General features: G+C 42.8%; 1 protein-coding gene across 1 annotated transcript in view; it reads right to left on the bottom strand.

Annotated features, from left to right (window-relative positions):
• LOC137563404 (uncharacterized) overlaps positions 1-21,093 on the bottom strand; it is a 46,396-nt gene that overhangs the window by 12,469 nt on the left and 12,834 nt on the right. The window contains exons 2-3 of the mRNA XM_068275808.1: positions 18,629-18,761; positions 16,998-17,183 (exon numbers count right to left, since the gene is read on the bottom strand). Coding sequence (XP_068131909.1) covers positions 16,998-17,183; positions 18,629-18,761 — 319 coding nt within the window. The remainder of the gene's footprint in view (positions 1-16,997; positions 17,184-18,628; positions 18,762-21,093) is intronic.

Here is a 21,093-nt window from a genome sequence, read left to right as displayed (position 1 = left end):
TAATGAGTTAATTTATTGTGGAAAACTAATGTATTTGTATATGTAAAATGCTTTAGGGTGTAGTTTTACTATTTGGCCACAAGATGGCCACAGTGAGTTTGTTTACATGCGACCTGTAAGCGTCCAGAAGGACGCTTACAGGAAGCAGTACGAGTCTGGGAACGTCACAATGATCGTGCTGTTTCTAATAGAAGCAGCGGATCATTGCGGGGGCTTAGGTCAACGAACGGGAATGGATTATCCCATTCATTGATCTCCAGGCGAGCAGGCGGCGGCGTGCACGAGCGACGGGAGCGCGGACAGCGGTGGTAGCGCGAAAGGTACGGATTTCTCCGTCCCTTGGTTTTTTATTAATTCGTACTGCGGGGGGGGGGGGGGGGGTAAAGTGGTTAATTTTAAAACTATAATGGCTGAAAACTGATAAATAATGATTTTTTTTCTGTTTTTCTCATTAAAACGCATTTAGAATAAAAAAATTCTTAGCAAAATGTACTATCTACAGAAAGCCTAATTGGTGGCGAAAAAACGAGGTATAGATCATTTTCTTGTGATAAGTAGTAATAAAGTTATTAGGGAATAAAAGGGAGGAGCACTGACAACTGAAAATTGCTCTGGCCCGTTAGGATAAAAACCCTTGGGGGTGAACTGGTTAAGCCCCATACACACGCTCAACAGCGGCCTTTTATGCAGCACAATTGTTGAACAACTTTTGTTGTGAAACAAGTTGAAACAACTATAAAAAGTATTTTGATATTGTTCAAAAAGCTGATAAGACTGGCAAGAAGTCAATCCAACAGTTGGATTGAATTGTTATCAGCTGTTGAACAATAGCAAAATACTTTTTTAGTTGTTTCAACTTGATTCACAACAAAAGATGTTCAACAATTGTGCTGCATAAAAGACCGCTGTTGAGCGTGTGTATGGGGCTTAAGTCAAAAGCCAGTTGATTGGATACCAAAATAGAAATGTACCGGTACATAGATAAGCAGCAAGTGTTTGTACAGGACAAAATCCAAGAAGGAAGTGCAAGCTTTATGGATAAAAATTATACTACAACGATATTTCATAAATGTGTTCTGTGACAGTTCCCTAAACAGGAAAGAATCTAGCTAAAGAAATAACTCGTTTTTTATTCCCTTACTTCCCCAGCATGATTGGCATTCACGCCAGTTTCAATACTGATGCAAATATAGGTCACTTAAGACCAAAAGGCAACATCTGCCTCCCACAATCCCACAGTTCTCTTTTTCCAGGGGAGTTAGCAGGACACCTATTTCTGGGCCACTTTACTCAGAGCCTGTAATCACTTCCAAACTGATGTAACTAGGCAGGCCCTAGTGCCTTGTTCCAACCTGGAACTATGGCTTCACTCTACAGTACATTTTGCTAGAACATTGCTTTGTTTGATTCAACATCTGTATTCTTCCAATTGCTGATGGGACTTAAAGGTAAGAGTCCTTTTACACTTAATCAGTTGTTCTCAGTTCTAACCGAAAGAGAACTGATTTTCAAAGTAATGCCCATGTTTTCCTATGGCCTCTTTTACACTTAAAGTGGACCCAAACCAAACATTTTTTTAATTCAAAATATTTAGTTTAACCACTCTGCCACGTACAAAGATAAATAAACACTCCTTCAAGCCTATGAGCATTTCACTGCATGCTTTTCACTCTCCTCTTTTAATAACTAGGGTTATACAGGTGGCAGCCATTACTTCTGAGCTTAGTAGGAGGTTTTAGATCATGGGTGTGTTTGTCATCAGCTACCCTCCCTCACAGGGGCATCGTCTATGTGAAATCTCACACAAGCTGAGATCACCTCCCCTGTGACATCATCAGTAGCAGCCTGGGTTTTGTTTTTGTTTTTTATCTCCTCCACCAGTTTGTCGGAAAAATCCCCGCAATATGAAAGGAAGGGAGGGGTTCCACCAATAAATGTAAAATATTTTATATTTGTCATCATGCAGCTGAAAAAAGGATGCTATTTATTATTATAATTTAGAAAATAGATTTTATTTCTGAAATCTTGCATTTTTAATTTGGGTCCACTTTAACGAGTTTTAACTGAAATCTTCTTCCCAATGCACTGCTATGGAAAAAACGCGCACCAACGCGTACTAACGCATACCAAGGACCCTTGCTTAACATTCCTGTGGAAAACATGTTTCTATTAAAAGAAACTGGAAAATCTGTACACAAGAGTGTGGTTGGAAGGGGGAACACTTCATACAGCTTACAGAATAGTCAGGTCCCTTAAAGTGGACCTGAACTCTTGCACAGGACAGAAGGAAAACATAGAGAAATGCACCCTGTGTGTATTGAGGGCTCGTTCACACTGAGGGTGTTTTTTCCTTTTTTTCAAACGCGGGCGATTTTCAAAATCGCCCTAAGAAAGCTTGTGCAATGATTCTCTATGACAGAGTTAACATCAGAACGTTTCGTTTCCGATCTGCTCAGGAAAATGCTAAATATACCATTTTGAGGGCGATTCCGCCTCAATGGAAGGTATAGGAAAAACGCAAACCGCTCACAAAATCGCTTTGTGCAGCGATTGCATTCCTGTTTTTTAAGAATAAATACATTGTATTCTTTTCCGGGTCAAAGAGTTCACTTCCTGACTTGCGTCAGGGAGTGAATTACAAAACCGCTTGGAAAAAACGCATAGAAAATCACTTAGCACAAAAACGTATTGAAAAAAAAAAAGCGTCACAAACGCCCACCGCGAACGGAACACAATGTGAACAAGGCCTTAGAGAGTTTAGTCTGTCTAATTCCCCACTCATCTGTGTCTAATCACAAGTTGTAATTTGATCTCTCCCCTGTGTCACCTGACTCCCACAGGGGATGGCAGATAAGCTAATTTGAAAGCACAGGCTGTTAACAATATATCAACACTGCAGATTTATTGTAGGATTTGTATCAGCTGTAACAAAGACATATTTTTATGGTTATTATGCTGTCGCGTATCTTTTAGAGCAGAGAGTTCTGAGTTCAGGTCTGCTTTAAGAGTATAACACAGAATAGTGGAAAAACAAAGGCCCCTTCCCACTTGTGCATTGCTGATTGCGTTTTCAGCCATGCTCAGTGTATGAGATCCACATGGACAACAGAAGTGCATAGACTGCACTGTGTGATGTATGTTTCCATCCATGTGTTGCTATTCAGTGCAGAATCGCAACTCAGCAGTGCCAACAAATTTACACAAACACAGTGTGATTTCCATTCATTATATTTATAATGGAAATATAAATCTGTATAAAAAATGGTGAGGTGACTATCTCTTCCGGCCTTAACGCTTTACATAGCTTAGTTTAGTGCTGTCATAGACTTGTGAGGCCTTATCTGGTATACTGTGACCATCACTCTATAGACAGATCAGTGATGGTCTTATGGTCTGATGAGTGTTTTGACATGAGTGGGGTACCAGTGGCAGATTTGTTTTCACGAATACGACATCATCTGAGTGCTGACATTTTTGGGGGGAACATGTATGAAATATTGCCATATCTCTGTTCACTATAGTTTTCATTTATTTAAAGTGGAACTCCAGTGAAAATAATGTAATAAAAAGTGCTTAATTTTTGCAATAATTATGTATAAATAATTTGGTCAGTGTTTGCCCATTGTAAATTCTTTCCTCTCCCTGATTTACATTCTGACATTTATGACACTGTGACATATTTACTGCTGGCAGGTGATGTCAGTGGAAGGAGATGCTGCTTGCTTTTCTGGCACAGCTATTTCCCACAAAGGAGTAGAATGTAAAATTAATGTGTATGCATATGTATAAAATGTACATTTCTTTAAGTTCTTTAAGTAGTTCTTTTAATGCATGTTATTTCCATATGCAGGGCCAGATTTGTACTTTTTACTGCCCAAGGCCCATGGTCACCAGCTGCCCCTGCCCGGCAGCATCTTCACCAATATCCTTCCCCTTTAGTATAGATAATCTGATGCTGCCCCTCCCCCCCTTTGGTATAGTTAGCCAGATGCTGTCTCACCCTTATTTAGTATAGGTAGCCAGGTGCCATTCCCCTGCCCCTCCTTCTTCTAGTATAGGTAGCCAGTTGCTGCTCCCTCCCCTTTAGTATAAGTAATCAGGTGCAGTTCCCCTCCCTTTAAGTAAAAGTAGCCAGGAGTGCCATTTCCCCACACACACACCTAGTATAGCTGGCCAAGTATGGCCCCTTTTAGTATAGTTAGCCAGTTGTCTCTCCCCCCCCCCCCCCCCTTTAGTATATTTAGCAAGGTGTGCCCCCCTCCAGTATTTCTAGCCAGTTGTGTCAACCTCCAGGTGTGAGATCGATCCCTGTCCCCTGCTCCCGCATAGGTAGCCATGTGTACCATCCCTGTCCTCTCCTCCCCCATAGTTAGCCAGATGTGCTGTGCTGTCCCCCCCAAGAGAAGAGTAGCAACAGCATTAGAGTCACTCACCTTCCAACCTCCAGGACTGCAGCTTGAACCTCCGACTTACGTCCCCTATCAGACAATGGCTATCATTCATAAAGCATTCCCGCATGCGGAAATGCTGAAAACAGCTGACTTTACCGAACACTGAGCAAAATGTCAACTCATAAAGGCTGTTTCTGCCTACGAAGCTAGCATTTCCGAGCAGAGTGATAAATTACCGTATTGTGCAGTGATTCCATGCAGAAAAGTAACAAAATGTAAATTCATAAAACTTTACGCAAGCGGTATGCGGACGGGGATTACCGCTCCCCTGGATGTAGCGATAGGCATGCGGGGTACATGTAAGTGAATGGGACAGACCTCCCAAGCAGCAGCAGAGAGAACACCGCATGGAGGGACTCGGCCAGCTTCTCCTGTTTCCGCATGCCTACCGACAGCCTAACGCCAGCCTACAGCGGGATATCTCCGCACTCCTATCGCAACAGGCAACATTTTTATGAATGACCACCCAGAAGGCTGATATACCGACAGCGGTGTTTCCCCACACGGATTTACTTTACCGACAGCACTTTCATGAATGATAGCCAATGTGTGCCTCTCTTTCTCTCCAGACATTGTCTCTCACATGTGATGCCATGGCAGGTTAACGGTGAGTCTCATGGGAATCGCCAGCTGGAGAAAGAGGCGCAGAGTGGCTGCTGGAGGATGAAGAGGTTGACTCTTCGGCACTGGAGCTCGGGGAGGTGTGTGACTCTGATAATCTGCTCTGCTCACATCACTATACAGTGCTAAATCTGTAGCCGCCTGCAATGTGCACAGAAAGCAGGATGATTGTGGAATGGCCTGATTTGGGTGCTGGCAGCCGGCATCTATTAGCCACCTGAATGCCGGCCACCCGCCCTTTCTCTCCTAGAGCACTAGGCAACAACCTATGTGGCCCTGGTGCAAATCCAGCCCTGTCCATATGTGGGTAGTAATATCTACTGTTCTTATGGCTACAGTGAAGATCTGGCATAATAGCCTGTTATGCTGTGAATACACGGAACGTTTTTTACTATCAATCGAGCCGCTGATGGCTCGGTTGATAATATCCGACGTGTCCGATACCCTGCCGGATCGATTCCGCGCTCGATACCGGCGGGCAGGACAAAAGAATAAACGAAGTGGAAGATAAGGAAGCGCCCGCAGGGATGAGCGGGAATCGATCCGGACGCGCGGGGACGTGCAACAATCGAGCCAGCAGCTCGATACACGATACAGGAACTTACCGTGTATTCACAGCATAATATTAGGATAGACTGATGTAATCAGAACATAACTGTAAAGTGATTATTAAATATCTCCTGACAGTGTGATTGTATTTGGATTTGTTATATTATGGTTTCTCTTCAAGTGACATGTTACAGGCATGTAAGGTATTTTTATGTGCGGTGGTGTATTTCTGCATTTACAAGGAAGCACAATGCTTGTAGAATGATTTCTATGCATCCAACTGAAGGTATACAACAATATAAAAGAAGTTTACTGCTAGTAACTGTCACACAACTATTTATTTTATTTTTTAGCGTTTTATGGTGCTCATTAACCCAGTAACATACTAAGACAGCTTCCCAAACAGTGTTTGTTACAGTTTGCTTCAATTTTACAGATTTAGATTTAATACTATAATAGCTTATATTTAAATACGTATACACTTGTTAAGTGGTGAACTCTAAGAAATTTCCTGGATCACTGATTCCTAAATGTGATCTATTATCTACAATACTGAGTAATGACAGGTTTATTGAACTAACAACACACACATTTTCCGTTACCTTATCATAACTGCTGAACTAATAGAATGGCTCATAAAAGAAATATCTAAGCTGACACATTAACAACATCTAATTACCATAGAAATTATCTTACCCTCGTTTCTATAAGATATGCAACAGCATAATAAACATTAAATAAAAACATTTCTTTGTTGCAGCTGATACAAATCCTGCAATAAATCTGCAGTGTTTCTACTTCCTGCTTTCATGGAAGCAGACATATTGTTAACATCCTGTATTTACCAATTACCTCTCTGCCGTGGCAGTCAGCTGACACAGCTGAGGGATCAAATTACAACTTGTGCTTTGTCACAGATGAGGGGGAATTAGACAGGCTAAACTCTCTAAATGCATACAGGGTACATTTCTCTCTTTTTTCCTTCTGTCCTGTGCAAGAGTTCAGGTCCAATTTAAGTGACATGGACAGATACTGGGAGGTTTCAGGAGAACTGGAATAATGATGAAGGCTTAGGACTGGAAATAGTCATAATAGGGAAATAGTGCAGGTAGGTGCATGTAGTAGCATATCTATAGGGGTGCGGGAATGGCTCGTGCACCACACCATGGGTACCACCATACCTGTCCCTGTGCCACCACGCTACTGTTGTCTGCTGCCTCCCCTCCCGCTTCCTTCCCCGCTGCCACTGCCTGACCTCTCGGTCACTGCCCGACCTCAGATCAGCGGCGCTGGCTGATAAAGGAGCCGGGGCTGAGTGGGCACTGGACACCCCGTTCAGGATGTTGGGTAAAGTAATATCTTTAAGAGCCAAGGGCCTAAATGTCCCAGAAAAAATAGCTGTTATTCTGAGGCTCTCTCATAGGGAACGGCACATATAATTCTTTTACAAGAAACACATTTTAAGGGATCTGTCCATCCAGTAATTCAAATTAAATACTATAGAACAGCATTTTACAAATACCAGAAGTAGCTAAGATTAAGGAGGTACAGCTGTTTTATGCTGTGCTTGTGCTTCGTCAATAAAGCTTTCTGGACTTTTTCCAACTTTGGAGTGTGTGGACTTCATCTTCTACACTACAGTTCTCCAGTGATTTGGTTTACGGCACCTTCAATCAGGAAGAAAGGGGTAGAGTGGTGTATCTCTTTACTCTTTTTCAAAAGGTACAGCAATACAGCAATACTCATAGCGAAAAATACCCCCATTACTATTATCACAAATCTACCCAGACCCAGCAGGACATTTTGTCCTTATAAAGGGCATGTTATATAATAAGAAAACAACTTTCTACACCTCTAATACCCAGCAGTCCTCCTTCCTTTCACACTTTCAGTCTAAACTAGGACAATTAGCAGAAGGCATAACAATAATCGGTGGAGACCTAAATCTGGCCCTGGAGCCTTGACTGAATACTTCTGCAGGAAAAGCTGCTGCATTGGCTAAATGCTTAAATAGGTGCAAACAATTACTTACGAAGATGCAGCTGGTAGATGCCTGGAGATTACATAACCCAAATACATGAGATCATGCCTTTTTCTCTTTCCACACCAAACCTACTCTAGAATTATTTATTCATTTCTCAAAACCTTCTCTCTGTTTCTAACAATCCCTCCATAGGTCCAATGTCGCTGTCCGACTACACACCTATTTCTATTGAGTTGTCTCTCGGCAGACCTCTCGCTGGTCAAACAACCTGGCGACTATACAATACTTTAACAAATTTTTTTTTTTGAAAAACAGAGGTCAGAACATGAAGAAAGATTTTTTTTCCAAAGAAACAATACACCAGATATATCATCAGCCACAGTTTGGGAAACACATACCATTAAATGCTACATGAGAGGCCTTTTCATATAGGAGGGTACAATGCATAAAGAAACAGTAAGGGATATTCAGCTTACCCTTATAAATAGCAATAATCTAGAACGACAATACTTAAAGGATATGTTCCCTTATTGAAGAAAGATCACCTCACGTCTCTCCTTTTTCATAAAGCTAGATATGGAGCATCGGGTGTAAACAAAGTTTCTATGGAGCTTGTAATAAATCTAGCTCAAGCACTTACAAAACAACATAAATATAACCATATACAGTAATGTGAAAAACTATTTGCCCCCTTCCTGATTTCTTATTCTTTTGCATGTTTGTCACACTTGTGACACACTGCTCAATTATGCTCAATTATGTTATCTTTGACTAATAGTGTAACGATCGGTGAAGCACAGAGAGGATCTGATTACCGGTGATCTGCAGTATCACTGGGAATACAGATGTATACCAGATTATAAGTGATCTGCAGTATCACCGATAATCCGATATACCAGCTAACCTCTGTTCACCTGAGTAGAGTGTAGTGTTTGGTGTAACAGTAACACTTTGAGGACTAAGCCTCAGCGCAGTAAGGTATACGGCACGGATTCCTTCCGAAGACCTGGACTCTCCAAGACGGGAGGAGTCAGGCTGCGAGTAGGAAGGATTGTCTAAAAGTAACACTCTGGAGGAAGTGTCACTGATAGAACGGGGAACCGCCTCCAACAGTCAGGTCGGTTCTTGAGGTCGGACAAGCCAGGTCGTACACACACGGACAGATAAAGTACAATATCAAGAGGCAAAGGCGGAGTCAGGTACAGGCAGGGTTCGGCAACAGGGTATCAGAAATATCGAGGTACAAGATCAGTAGGCAGAAGCAGAGTCTAAGGACGAGCCGGGGTTCGGCAACAGAGTATCAGAAATATCGAGGTACAAGTTCAGAGTTCAGGAGGATAGTCAGGCAGGCAAAAGGTAAAAACAGATAATCACAATCAAACTAGTACTTTAACCTCCTTGGCGGTAACCCCGAACGTAGTTCGGGGTAAGCCGCCGGAGGGTGCCGCTCAGGCCCTGCTGGGCCGATTTGTCTAATTTTTTTTTTTGCTGGACGCAGCTAGCACTTTGCTAGCTGCGTCAGCACCCCGATCGCCGCCGCCGCGCGCCCGATCGCCGCTATCCGGGATTTCCTGATTGGAGATCGCCGAAGGCGATCGAAGAGGGCGGGGGGATGCCGCTGAGCAGCGGCTATCATGTAGCGAGTCCTGGGCTCGCTACATGATATAGAAAAAAATAAAATAAAAAACTGCTGCGCTCCCTCCTGGCGGATTTTTTTATACCGCCAGGAGGGTTAAGCTATCAACAGAAACTAGCTAAGTGTAGGATTACAGCTCCAGCTGGTCCCGGCACACTTGCGGATCTGACTACGGATCTGGGTGCTCCCACGTATGTGATCGCAACGCCAGACAACCAGCAACTGAATAAGCAGCAGAATATATAGTTGCTGGACTCTGCTGCCCCGCCCGAACCATTCAGCCAATCATGAGTCCTGCAGGAATCAGCTGACCTTCCTGATCAGCTGACACTTCCTCTGCAGGTATAAAGGTCCTGAATTCAGGCCCGTGCGAGCATAGCTCTCCATCTGCCTAAGTGCACTAACAGACCCAGCCACACCAAGCACATGCTGCTGCATGCAAACAGCCGCTTTGCTGTCAGGACATGTGGCGGCTTTTCCGCGTTCCACCACACCACCAGACGCGTGCAGACCGCCGCGTAGGACGCGGAGTCAGCCGCCTAGCTCTTGGCACACGCGGCGGATTTTCCGCGTTTCCTCACAAACAGTTAACGTTTTTTGATGAGCAGAAACATTTAAGTGTGACAAACATGCAAAAGAATAAGAAATCAGGAAGGGGGCAAATAGTTTTTCACATCACTGTACCTAATACTTGGATGCCAATAAACACTTCTGTTATAGAGATATCACGTGTAATTTTAAAAGAATTTGTATAATTTTCCACCTCAACACAATCCTGGAAACGTATTGACCAAGCAACTAAAAATCTTAGATTACATAGGAAAATCAGGTATGTCTAAATTATCATATACAGATATCCAGATTTTGGAATAACTACTAACTCTAGGGCAGTGATCTGCAAACTTGGCTCTTGAGCTGTTATGGGAGTCCCACAATGCATTTGCCTTTATAAATCATAAATGTGGCTGTCAGACTCCTGCAATGCATTGTGGGACTTGTAGTTCCTTAACAGCTGGAGTGCCAAGCTTACAGATCACTGCTCTAGAGGAACTTCAAAAGGCACTTGCCCAAACCCCACCGGGGAAGCTTCCAGGGTCCGATGGTTTTACTATAGAATACTACAGGTCATATTCGCAACAAGTTCTCCCACAGCTGTTGAAAACCCTGAACTCTGTTCTGGACTCCACCACAGGGTGGCGGGGTCTACCTCATAGCATGCTTGAATCCCATAACTCCGTCCTTCTAAAAGAGGGAAAGGACCCAGCCCTATGCCAGAGTTACCACCCTATTTCCCTTCTGAATGCTGACATTAAACTATTTGCAAAAGCACTGGCCAGCAGAAAAGCGTTTCACAGGGTGGATTGGGATTTTATAGGAGTAACTTGTCATATACGATTGGGTGACAGGATGATGGCACTATATTCAAAACCCAATTTGCTGTGTTCTTTGTTTCTGTCTCATTATGCGGCCTGCTAGAGGAAGGCGCACCATCCGCCATCTTTGCCAGAGTCTACATGGCCTTGTTCCTTCGGTGCACCACCGTGGGCTGCACTGAGGATGCTCTCCATTGTGGGGTTTCTGTGCACGAGTTCCTCCTCGACCTCCCAGGCATGGTATGGTGGGAAGAGGTGCTCTTCAGATCCAACAGCGTATTAGGGCAGATAGGAGTGTGCGACTTCATGCAGCCATGGCTGGTCCCGCCCCATCAAATCCCAATGCTTAGGTAAAAGCAAACGGCATCCAGTGCACAGGACTTTCCCCTCTCTCCTCTGATCTTTATTCCCTCCTTGGAAACCTTTCTGTTTAAAGCGGAATATAACCCTGCATTTCAACTTTGCTCTAAAACATTATTTACAGCATATTGTATGCAACCAGCATTTTTATTTAACTAAACCAGCATTGGAAGGGTTACACACAGAGCTTTAAAGTTCCGTGGAGAGACATGTTGCCGCAGCCGAAGTTTAGATAGATACATTTAAGTAAACACAATGTAACAAGTGGTGAATGTTACACAATCTTTTGGCTGTCCTCCAGCTCCTGCACAGTCAGAGAGAGTGAGTCACATTCACCACTTGTTACATTGTGTTTACTTAAATGTATCTATCTAAACTTCGGCTGCGGCAGCATGTCTCTCCACGGAAATTTAAAGCTCTGTGTGTAACCCTTCCAATGCTGGTCTAGTAAAAAAAAATGCTAGTTGCATATAATGTGCTGTAAATAATGTTTTAGAGCAAAGTTGAAATGCAGGGTTATATTCCGCTTTAAGATCCAATTGAACTCTGGCATACAAGGCCTTTTACTTCCTAATTCGAACAATAAAGTTGCCACCTAAGCCGATAACCGGCTTTTTACCCTTACCAACCCACACATAACCGTGCCCAATCTTATGACAAAATTTCAGATGTATGGTCATTTGTCAAATAAGAAAATTAGTTATGATAAAAGTGAAGCCCTTGGAATCCAACTCAAACTAACACAAAATAATATGTTACGCTATAATTTTCCTTTTAAATTGCCCTCTAAAGCCTTACAGTTTTTGGGAACCCACATAACTTCGGACCCTAATATATCTAGCTACACATAATTTTAGATGTTTTATGTTTTATTGGACTGCATTAAAGGGAATCCGAAGTGAAAATAAACTTATGATATAATGATTTGTATGTGTAGTACAGCTAGGAAATACAAAATTAGTAGCAAAGATATGAGTCTCATTTTGTTTTCAGTAGAGGAAGAGTTAAGACACTTCACTTGTTATCTATGCAAAAGAGCTTCTCTGAGATCTCTGACCAAACTTTGGTCGACTACAGTGCTATTTTCTGCAGCACATTAACTACCTAAGGACTGCTCCATGCCAATGGGCATGGCCGTAGCGGCAGCCCTAGGACCGCCTAACACCAATTGGCGTCAAGTCCTGGGGCCGGCTAATGCAGGAGATTGCACGCTGGCTGCGTGCGCATCTCCTGCTTGGGGGGCGGAGCTCCGCCCCGCCTTCAGTCTCCAAGCGGTGATCGCCGCTTGGGAGACTGTTAGACGGCAAAACTGCCGTCTTTACACATAGTACAAAGCTGCGCTGTACTGGGGACAGCAATGTGACACGGCTGTCCCCCTGGGGCAGAAGAGAGCGATCGGCTCTCATAGGCAGAAGCCTATGACAGCCGATCGCCAGGACTGGTTGGCTGGGGGGAGGGAGGGGATTAAAAAAATAAATAAATAAAATAAATAGTAAATAATATTGAAAACAAAAATAACATAAATGTTTATTAAAAAAAAAAAAAGAAACATGGGGTGAGCGATCAGACCCCACCAACAGAGAGCTCTGTTGGTGGGGAGAAAAGGGGGGGGAATCACTTGTGTGCTGTGTTGTGCGGCCCTGCAGCTTGGCCTTATAACTGCAGTGGCCAATTAACAGGAAAAGGGCCTGGTCTTTATGGAGAGTTAACACTGTGGTCCTGAAGTGGTTAAAAAAACAGAGAAAGACAACTTCAAGTGAACCTCCAGACTAAAAATCGACTCCGCAGCACTGAAAAGGCCTGGTGTTTCTTTAACAGTTTCACAGCATCAGAACTTTGTTTCTCTTATACAAGCCTCATTCTTAGCTGCACAGAAGGAAACTGCCCGGGCATTTTTCCCCTGATGCTGTGCAAAGCATGATGGGATTTCTGATGTTGTTGTTCTTGTTCTGTTGTTTTGGTGCAATTTTTTTTTTTTTACATTTTGAATTTGACATTTGAAGCCTAGCGCATGCAGCTGGGAGGGGTTATCAGGACAAAGGACAGTTGGAACTGTGTCTTATGCTTCCTGTCACCTCCTTTCAACCAAAAAGATGACTGCCCCCATGACAAAGATGGCAGCCCCCATGACTCACAAACATTTGCCTGTTCTTTTAAAACAGGGTGGGTAAAACAATATATTACCTATCTATTCTAAATAACATAACTAATGTAAGTTAATGACAGTATGTTTGTTTAGGATAAAGTTCCCCTTTAAGATAAGATTTTACTGCAGGGAAGTTTAAAGGGTCATTAGCTCTGTTTTGTTTCATAGTTTAAAATGTAGAGTGTAGTTTGTAAACTGCAAATATTGGAGAATGATGCAATGTTCGCTTCAGTGTCACTTTAAGCAAGATCTTATCAGCTAGGAAAGACCTTTTCTCCTGGTTTGGGAGAATTAATATAATTAAAATGAATATTATGCAACAAATACTATATTTATTTCAACCCTTACCAATCCCACTACCATCCATCTTTTTTTTTTTAAGGTGACATATTGTTTTAGTAAGTTTATGTGGAATGGGAAGAAAGCTAGACTGAAGCTCTCTTTACAGACTACGAGTAAGACACAAGGAGTTCGTGATTCAGAATCTCATGTACATATTATTGACTGATGTAAAAACTCAACAAATGAAAGATGAGTAGCCATGGAAAGTGAGATCATGGAATATCAATTACATAACATTCCCTAAATAGACAAGTGTAGTAGAATGAAAGACGCAGCATTAACTCCAATATCTCATACCTTAAAAAATGTCTCATCATATAAAGCCCAACAACAAATCACCTTGGTCATCCTCTATGATCCCCCTACTGGATAACCCATGTTTCCTGTTAGGTTGGTCCTCTCATAGTTACTGAAATTGGAGAGAGGTGAAAACACTGCGGGCCTATTCTCTTTTGTCTCGTGGAGAATGAGCCCCACTCTTTGATCTTTAGAGTGCTTTAGGCGCTGCCTCACTAGATAGTTGAGCTGGATCCAATTTAAAGTGTACCTGAGATGATACACTGGGCTTGATTTATAATTACCTGAGGCTTCCTCCAGCCCCATGAGCACCGTGGCCTCCCTTGCCGTCCTCTTCGCTCTCTCCAATCTGGCACTATGACTCCCCGTAATCCGGTCAGTTGCCGCCAGTTGTGGGCTCCTGTGCATGTGCGGCTTGGCAGTGCATGTGCCCCCATCCCTGGGAGTGCAATAAGGGGTGCGCTCGTGGCCGAGCATGCGCAGAAGAGCGCGGCCGGATTACTGGGAGGCATACAGCAAAAACAAAGGGGCCAAACAGGACAGCGAGGAAGGCCACGGTCCACATGGGGCTGTAGGAAGCCCAATGTAAGTATCAATAAAGCCCAGTGTACCATCTCTGGGTCACTTTAAACACTTTTTACTTTCAACCGGGTCTAAAGATGAACTCAGCAGACCACATGAACAATGCCCCCATTAATATACTCTTTTCCTAGTGATTTTTAGTAATTCCCAATTTCCATAACTCAACTGACTAGATTTGGTTAAAATTGTAGAAAGATTTGGCAGCAATATTTACTGAAGCTCAATAGGGGAAAATAATACTATTAATGCATAAATCTTCAATTTCTATTAGATACCAGAAGGCGGCTTGTAAGCTGTTTTCTAGAAGGTATGTTACCCAAGCCAAATTGAATAAGATGTACCGCAATATTTCTCCACTGTGCTGGAGATGTGGATTAGAAAGGGGGGACCTATTACATTTTTTCTGGTCCTGCAATAAACTAACTCCATTTTGGACAGAGGTTAAAGAGATTATTCATGTTGTGTCAGATTTTACACCACCTGACACTCCAGAATCGTATCTCTTGCACTGTAATTTGTGGCCAGTTAAGAAATATAGAAAATCAGTCATTGTCCACCTGTTCAATACTGCTAATATTAAGATAACAAGACACTGGAAATCCCAATTTCCGGATTCAGCTAAAGAATGGCTTGAGATGGTGTAAGGCTTGGTGGTATAATGCTAAGAGTCAGCGTGTATGTCCCAGGCTATAGGTCTCGCTCTTCACTTAGCTATCCCTGCCTGGCACACCACTAACTGACACCTACATTGTCCCTACCTGGCACACGACTAGCTGGCACTAATTAGGACTTAGGCGAGCAAGGCATACAAGCTGACGTAGAAGGCAGATATACCACCAGTAGCCACTATTGAGGCTAGTAACACAGTTCAGCAGCATCACATACACAGTTCAGGTGAAGTAATCCAAGTAGGATAATCTTCATGCAAAACTTATTCAACAGCAAAAGTAATTTGATCAGAGTTATGGGACAGTTCAAGCAGACTTGCATGCAGTATAGCAACAGGTGATAATTGATGCAAGTATAACATAGTTCCTTTTAGTCTGCATGCAAAGTTATGCAACAAATAGCAGAAGCCCCAGATGATATATGACAGGTTATATGAGAGGATATGCACACTGTTGGCTGACTGATAAGGAAAGCAGACTTTATACTTATCGTTCAGTTAAAGTGGCATACAAGGAATATCTGGTAACAGTCCAAGGTTGGTCCAGGTGGCAAACAAGGGATGTCCAGTAACTTAACAGAGGTCGGTCCAGGTAGTAAGCAAGGGATGTCCAGTAACTAGTAGAGGTCGGTCCAAGCGACAAGCAAAGTGTTATCCAGGAAACAAGCAAAGGTTAAACACAACAGAGACGTCAAATACAAGCCGAGGTCAAAGTCCAGAATATCAATAACGATCAGAGTGCACACCCAGCAACTAGCCAAAGCTATGCTTACATGGGCGATGACTGGGAGCACTCTGCAGGTTTAAATACAGACCAACATCCAATCAGTGGCCGGCCACACTCCACACAACCAATCACACTGCAAGGCCCTGCTTAGGTGTCAGCTGAATGACCAGCTGACACCACCCTGTCAGCTGACCGCTCTGTCAGCTGATCACTGTTTTCCTTTGCGGAGGTCGTACTGGGAACGCGCCCTCCGCCTATCAGGAAGTGCGGCCTGTGAGCCACTGGCAACGTCATCAGAAGGGAACAAGCGCCGAGACCCGGAAGTGGCAGCCTCAGGCCGGGTCTCGACGGAATCAGGTATACCCCTTATAGATGGTAAATCAAATTGAGAATATGGAGGACTTAACACAGAGGATTCATAACAGATAACAGAGGGTTCATAACAAACATCCATGGGTGTATCTGGGTAGGATGATTGGATTTAAAAACACCTCTTTCTATTTAACCCCATGCCAGTAAACAGAGTTTCTACTTTAGACCACTTATTACTGGTTCATTTTTTTATGATTTACTAAGTGTCTATTCTGGAAAAGGGTTCTCAGGCATTATGGAGACACATGTAGGCAATTTCCGAATCTGGCCTCCCCTTCTCCTCATTTACTTCTATCTTCCTACTGTTCTACTCTATGGCCCATATGCAATTCACTTTTTCGCCATAGTTTTCTCCTAGGTGATATTTTCAGAATTTGTTAATAAAAAGCCTTTTAAGCCACCAGGAAGTAAGAAAATACTCTGAATACTTTTTAATCTTTTTTGGGTACTTTTTCAATTGCAATTTTGCAAAGTGCTGAAAAGTTATTTTAACGAAAAGATGAAATAGTAGATAAGTCTTGAGAAAAAGTGAATTGCATATGGGCCTGTATAATACTTTGTACCGTAATTTCCTTATGCCCTAATGCCCTAATTAGTTTTACATACCTGTCCTTATATATTCATGAATATTACGTTAGGTAGGTACAAGGTTAGTAGTTAGGGCGTCATGCAGCTCTGGATTGCTCCCTTATAGTTGCGTGCTTGCCTGAGCCATCTGTGAGAAGATGCTTAACTACTAGTTTGTACTCTTCTAGACTAATTGCTGGATTTATGTGACTGGGTTTTGGAAAGGCTCCTTTATCTCTGATCTAATATGTGATAAAATATATGTGTATGTGATAAAATATGTGTGTTAAATTCAATCCAGCTAATGGGTTTGTTCCACTTACCTTTATCGATAGGGTGTCCAAATAGGAAGCTTTCCTCATATGTATCTTGTAGTGTCAGCTCAGACATTTTTTCATCTTCTGTCGTTTCCCCCTTCTGTTTATATGATAAAGCCTTGGCTGTGCGGACAACGACAGGTAAGGTAGAGTTGGCTAATATCTCTTCCAGCGTCATGGGCACTAGTAGATCTGTAGAATAGATAAAAAGGGGCTTCATTAGAGGGTTTAAAACTGTCTCCATTCTCTTAAGATGATACAAAGTAGCAAAGCAGGTGGTTTCGTCGCACGGCACTGCACCGGGCACGGAAACTAGATGCCCCATAGCAGCACTGATATGCTGCACGGGGCGGGTGAGAGTAATTCAGGGCTCCGGGTCGTTGGACCTTGAATTACACCTCCCTCTGCCCCTCTGAGTCAGAGGGATAATAGCATTTAACACTGCTGGGGAGTTTAGCGGTAACGGAGAGCCGTCAACTCACCCGTGGTGTACTACCAATACCTACGCCAGGATTCATGAAATTCCTCTTATATATACAGTCATTTTACTCCCAAAACATAATAGCAGTATTAAAGGAAAAAAAAGTGTTGAAGGAGGGGGAGAGTGCATACAATGAATACAGCACCGCCTGGCTATCTAAACAATCTAAGCAATTTATTCTACATCTCTATCTAGTAAATAAATCGACAATTAAAAGCCTACATACTAACAGTGAAGCTCACTGTCTTTAAAGGGAACCCAAGTGAGAGGGATATGAGGGCTGACATGTTTATTTCCTTTAAAATGATGCTGATTTCCTGGCTGTCCTGTTGATCCTCTACCTCTAATACTTCAAGCCAAAGACCCGTAACAAGCATGCAGATCAGATGTCTGTGGCAAATCTGATAAGATTAGCTGCATGTTTGTTTCAGGTGTGTGATTTAGACCCTACTGACCAGAAAAAGCTGCCAGAATATGTATCGGGTAAATGCTGCCATATTATGTGTATAAGAGGTGGAAACACTACCAGATTAAGTGTATTTTGGAAGGAAACCGTTGCCAAATTAAGCATATTTTATGAGGAAACACTACAGTAGCACTCAAACCTCTCCAGCACTTACAGCACTGCTAAGGTCATGTGTATTTGGCCCCACTCATGACCTTGCCTATGTTCTGGTGTGTGGCCACTCCCACGAATGTCAGTCAAAAATATCCTTTGTCAGTAAATTTCTATATGTTTGTCAGTAAAAAATAATGTGAACAGTTGGCAACACTGCTCACTCTGCTGCTGGTGGCCGCCGATCTGCTCGTTGCTGCCCCGGGGGTCCACAGTAACTTACGTAGTCCTGTTCCTGCATGGACTCCTCTGACGGTGCTCTCCTGCTGTTCGACGGGCCCGCTCTCTCTTCCCTTCTCCGCCGCTTGGGTCTAGTCTTGTCCCCATGGTTACCCAGCAGCACCTCTCATGACATCAGAGGTGCCGCCGGAAGGAACCATCCATATCCCACTCAGTTTAGGTTCCCTTTAATGGCATTTACAAAGTAAGCTAGTGGCTTCCCTTTACCACACAATTATCCAGGTTCCTTACACAAATCCAATACTACACACATTGACATATGGCAGGAGAATCATTATCTTATGTAAGAATGTTGCTTACTTGTAGTAGAACTGCTGGCTTGCAGTAACACAAACTTCAATCTTGTCAGTTTAATGGGCAAGGAAAACAATTTGCCACTTCTAGTTTCAGCCACTATTCTCTTCTGGTTGTACAATGAGTGAACTCTGATAATCTGTTAATCCAAAATATCTTGATTACATTCTATGAAATATCTTGTTTTTCTTCTTATACATACAATACATATGAATGGAACAGAATTTGCATTACTAAGTTCACTAGAGACTAGAGTTGTCATCAGTACCAATGGTGTCCACACAATTGCTGCTCATGCTGTAATGGATTGCACCGCATGCAGAACAATTATCAATTGACATCCCTTACTGAAAGCATTTAGTCAATGCCATACATACAGTATCTTGGAAAAGTGAGTAAAAATGATTATATCTTCTCATGGGACAACACTGAAGATATGACACTTTGATACAATGTAAAGTAAACAGTGTACAGCTTGTAGCATTCCCATAAAAATAACTGAACACATAGGAATGCCTAAACCCCTGGCAACAAATGTTACAAAGATGCGAATCGGGAGCAGGTGTGTTATATTTAGCATTATCACTCTCATACTCTCTCATATACTGGTCACTGAAAGTTCAACCTCATGGTACAGAACTCTCTTGATGATCTTAAAAAAATAAGTGTTGTTCTACATGGCTTAGGGTAAAAGAAGGTTGCCAATACACTGAAACTGAGCGGTAGCATGGTGGCCAAGTCCATACAGCTGTGTGAACAGAACAGACATAGCCATGGTTGACCAAAGAAACTGAGTACACATGCTCAGCGTCATATCCAGAGGTTGTTGTCAGGAACCGGCCCCGCGGCAAGCCTGCAGATACGGTTCCCGACTGTGGGTTTGACCAGATCGAGAGGGGAGCAGCCTTATTCAAGCTACAACAAGGCTGTCACCCCTCAAAGCACTTCTCACTGCCACCACTAGCTGCTGCTAGACACTTCAACGATTCCCACTCTGCTGTCGAGTGATCTGCACGCAGTCCGCGTTTTCGTATTTGGGTCAGCTTTGCGCTTAGGCCAAACACGGGAACGCCAAACACACAATACAATCGTACAGTAGCACGGCACAATCAGGCACTGAACTTGTAACGTAAATTACACTGCAGTCTTTCTCTAGGCTATGAGCGTTGGCTTAGTACAGCAGAAGTCAAACTTATTAAATAACGATTTAATATTCCAGAAAAAAGTGGAACAATGCAGAAAATAATATATACACAAGATTTCCAAAAAAACAAGGTAAAAATTACCAAATAAAAGTTACAAAGATACACAAGACAGTTTGCATAAAATAAAATGGGAATAAATGTTACCAGCATATAGATCTGAGCGTTGTTGCGAGGAGAACGTGATTCTGGTCAGACCAGGTTAGTCCTAGCATTTTGCTATCTCCAAAGAACAACAAGTTGTGCCTATCCTAGACCAACTTATATAGTCCGATGTGTAGCCCGGGGGTACAATTCCAGATATACTTTTAATTTCTTCAGAAGGTTTTCACAGAAGGCGTGTCATATCCTTTCTGGCTGTGACATACAAACTTCAGAAGGTCCTGTTTTAGCTTTCAACTGTCCAGACTCAGTTAGTCGGGATTGTATATTTGGTCAACAGCTAGCTGTTTACATGAATACAACGTTCAAAGCAATACAACACCTTTTCAGGATGCAGGACAAAACCGGAGGTTGTTATGTAGTTACCTGTTTCCCTGCCGGGACCCCAGTGTCCAGAGGAACTGAATGCTAATGTACTTCATACTGTCATACAGACAATCACAGCTTCCCCCAAAGCCAGACTGGCTTTTAGCAGAATTACACATATGATACAGTATTTCATAGCAGATCAAAGGTAAGGACATGGCTGCCTATTGACCTAAGTAGCCATCTCCTAATTAGAGGCTAGCTAGACAGTCCCTAATTGAATGCAGATTTAATTTACATTTACATACCGACACTCACATTAGCAGCCTTGTGTCCAATTACCGTAAAGCCAGCTGACTTGAGCAGACATACACATATGACACAGGCAGAAAAGGTGAAAATATGGCTTCCACAAGATACAATATGGCTGCTATGTTCTGCATATTACCGTACATATCATCATCACCACATAGATCCTCACAGTTGTCTTGCAAATAATCGTATGAGTGATGGCTGTAAAGTCTGAGAGCAGAGTGCACAGGGAAGTTGCCATTAGTGTTGGGCGAACATCTAGATGTTCGGGTTCGGGCCGAACAGGCCGAACATGGCCGCGATGTTCGGGTGTTCGACCCGAACTCCGAACATAATGGAAGTCAATGGGGACCCGAACTTTTGTGCTTTGTAAAGCCTCCTTACATGCTACATACCCCAAATTTACAGGGTATGTGCACCTTGGGAGTGGGTACAAGAGGAAAAAATTTTTTAGCAAAAAGAGGTTATAGTTTTTGAGAAAATCGATTT

The sequence above is a fragment of the Hyperolius riggenbachi genome, chromosome 3 (assembly GCF_040937935.1).
Source record: "Hyperolius riggenbachi isolate aHypRig1 chromosome 3, aHypRig1.pri, whole genome shotgun sequence".
Taxonomy (NCBI): Eukaryota; Metazoa; Chordata; class Amphibia; order Anura; family Hyperoliidae; genus Hyperolius; species Hyperolius riggenbachi.
The sequence above is the reverse complement of the archived record's forward strand: the minus strand, read 5'-3'. Positions and strand labels throughout refer to the sequence as shown.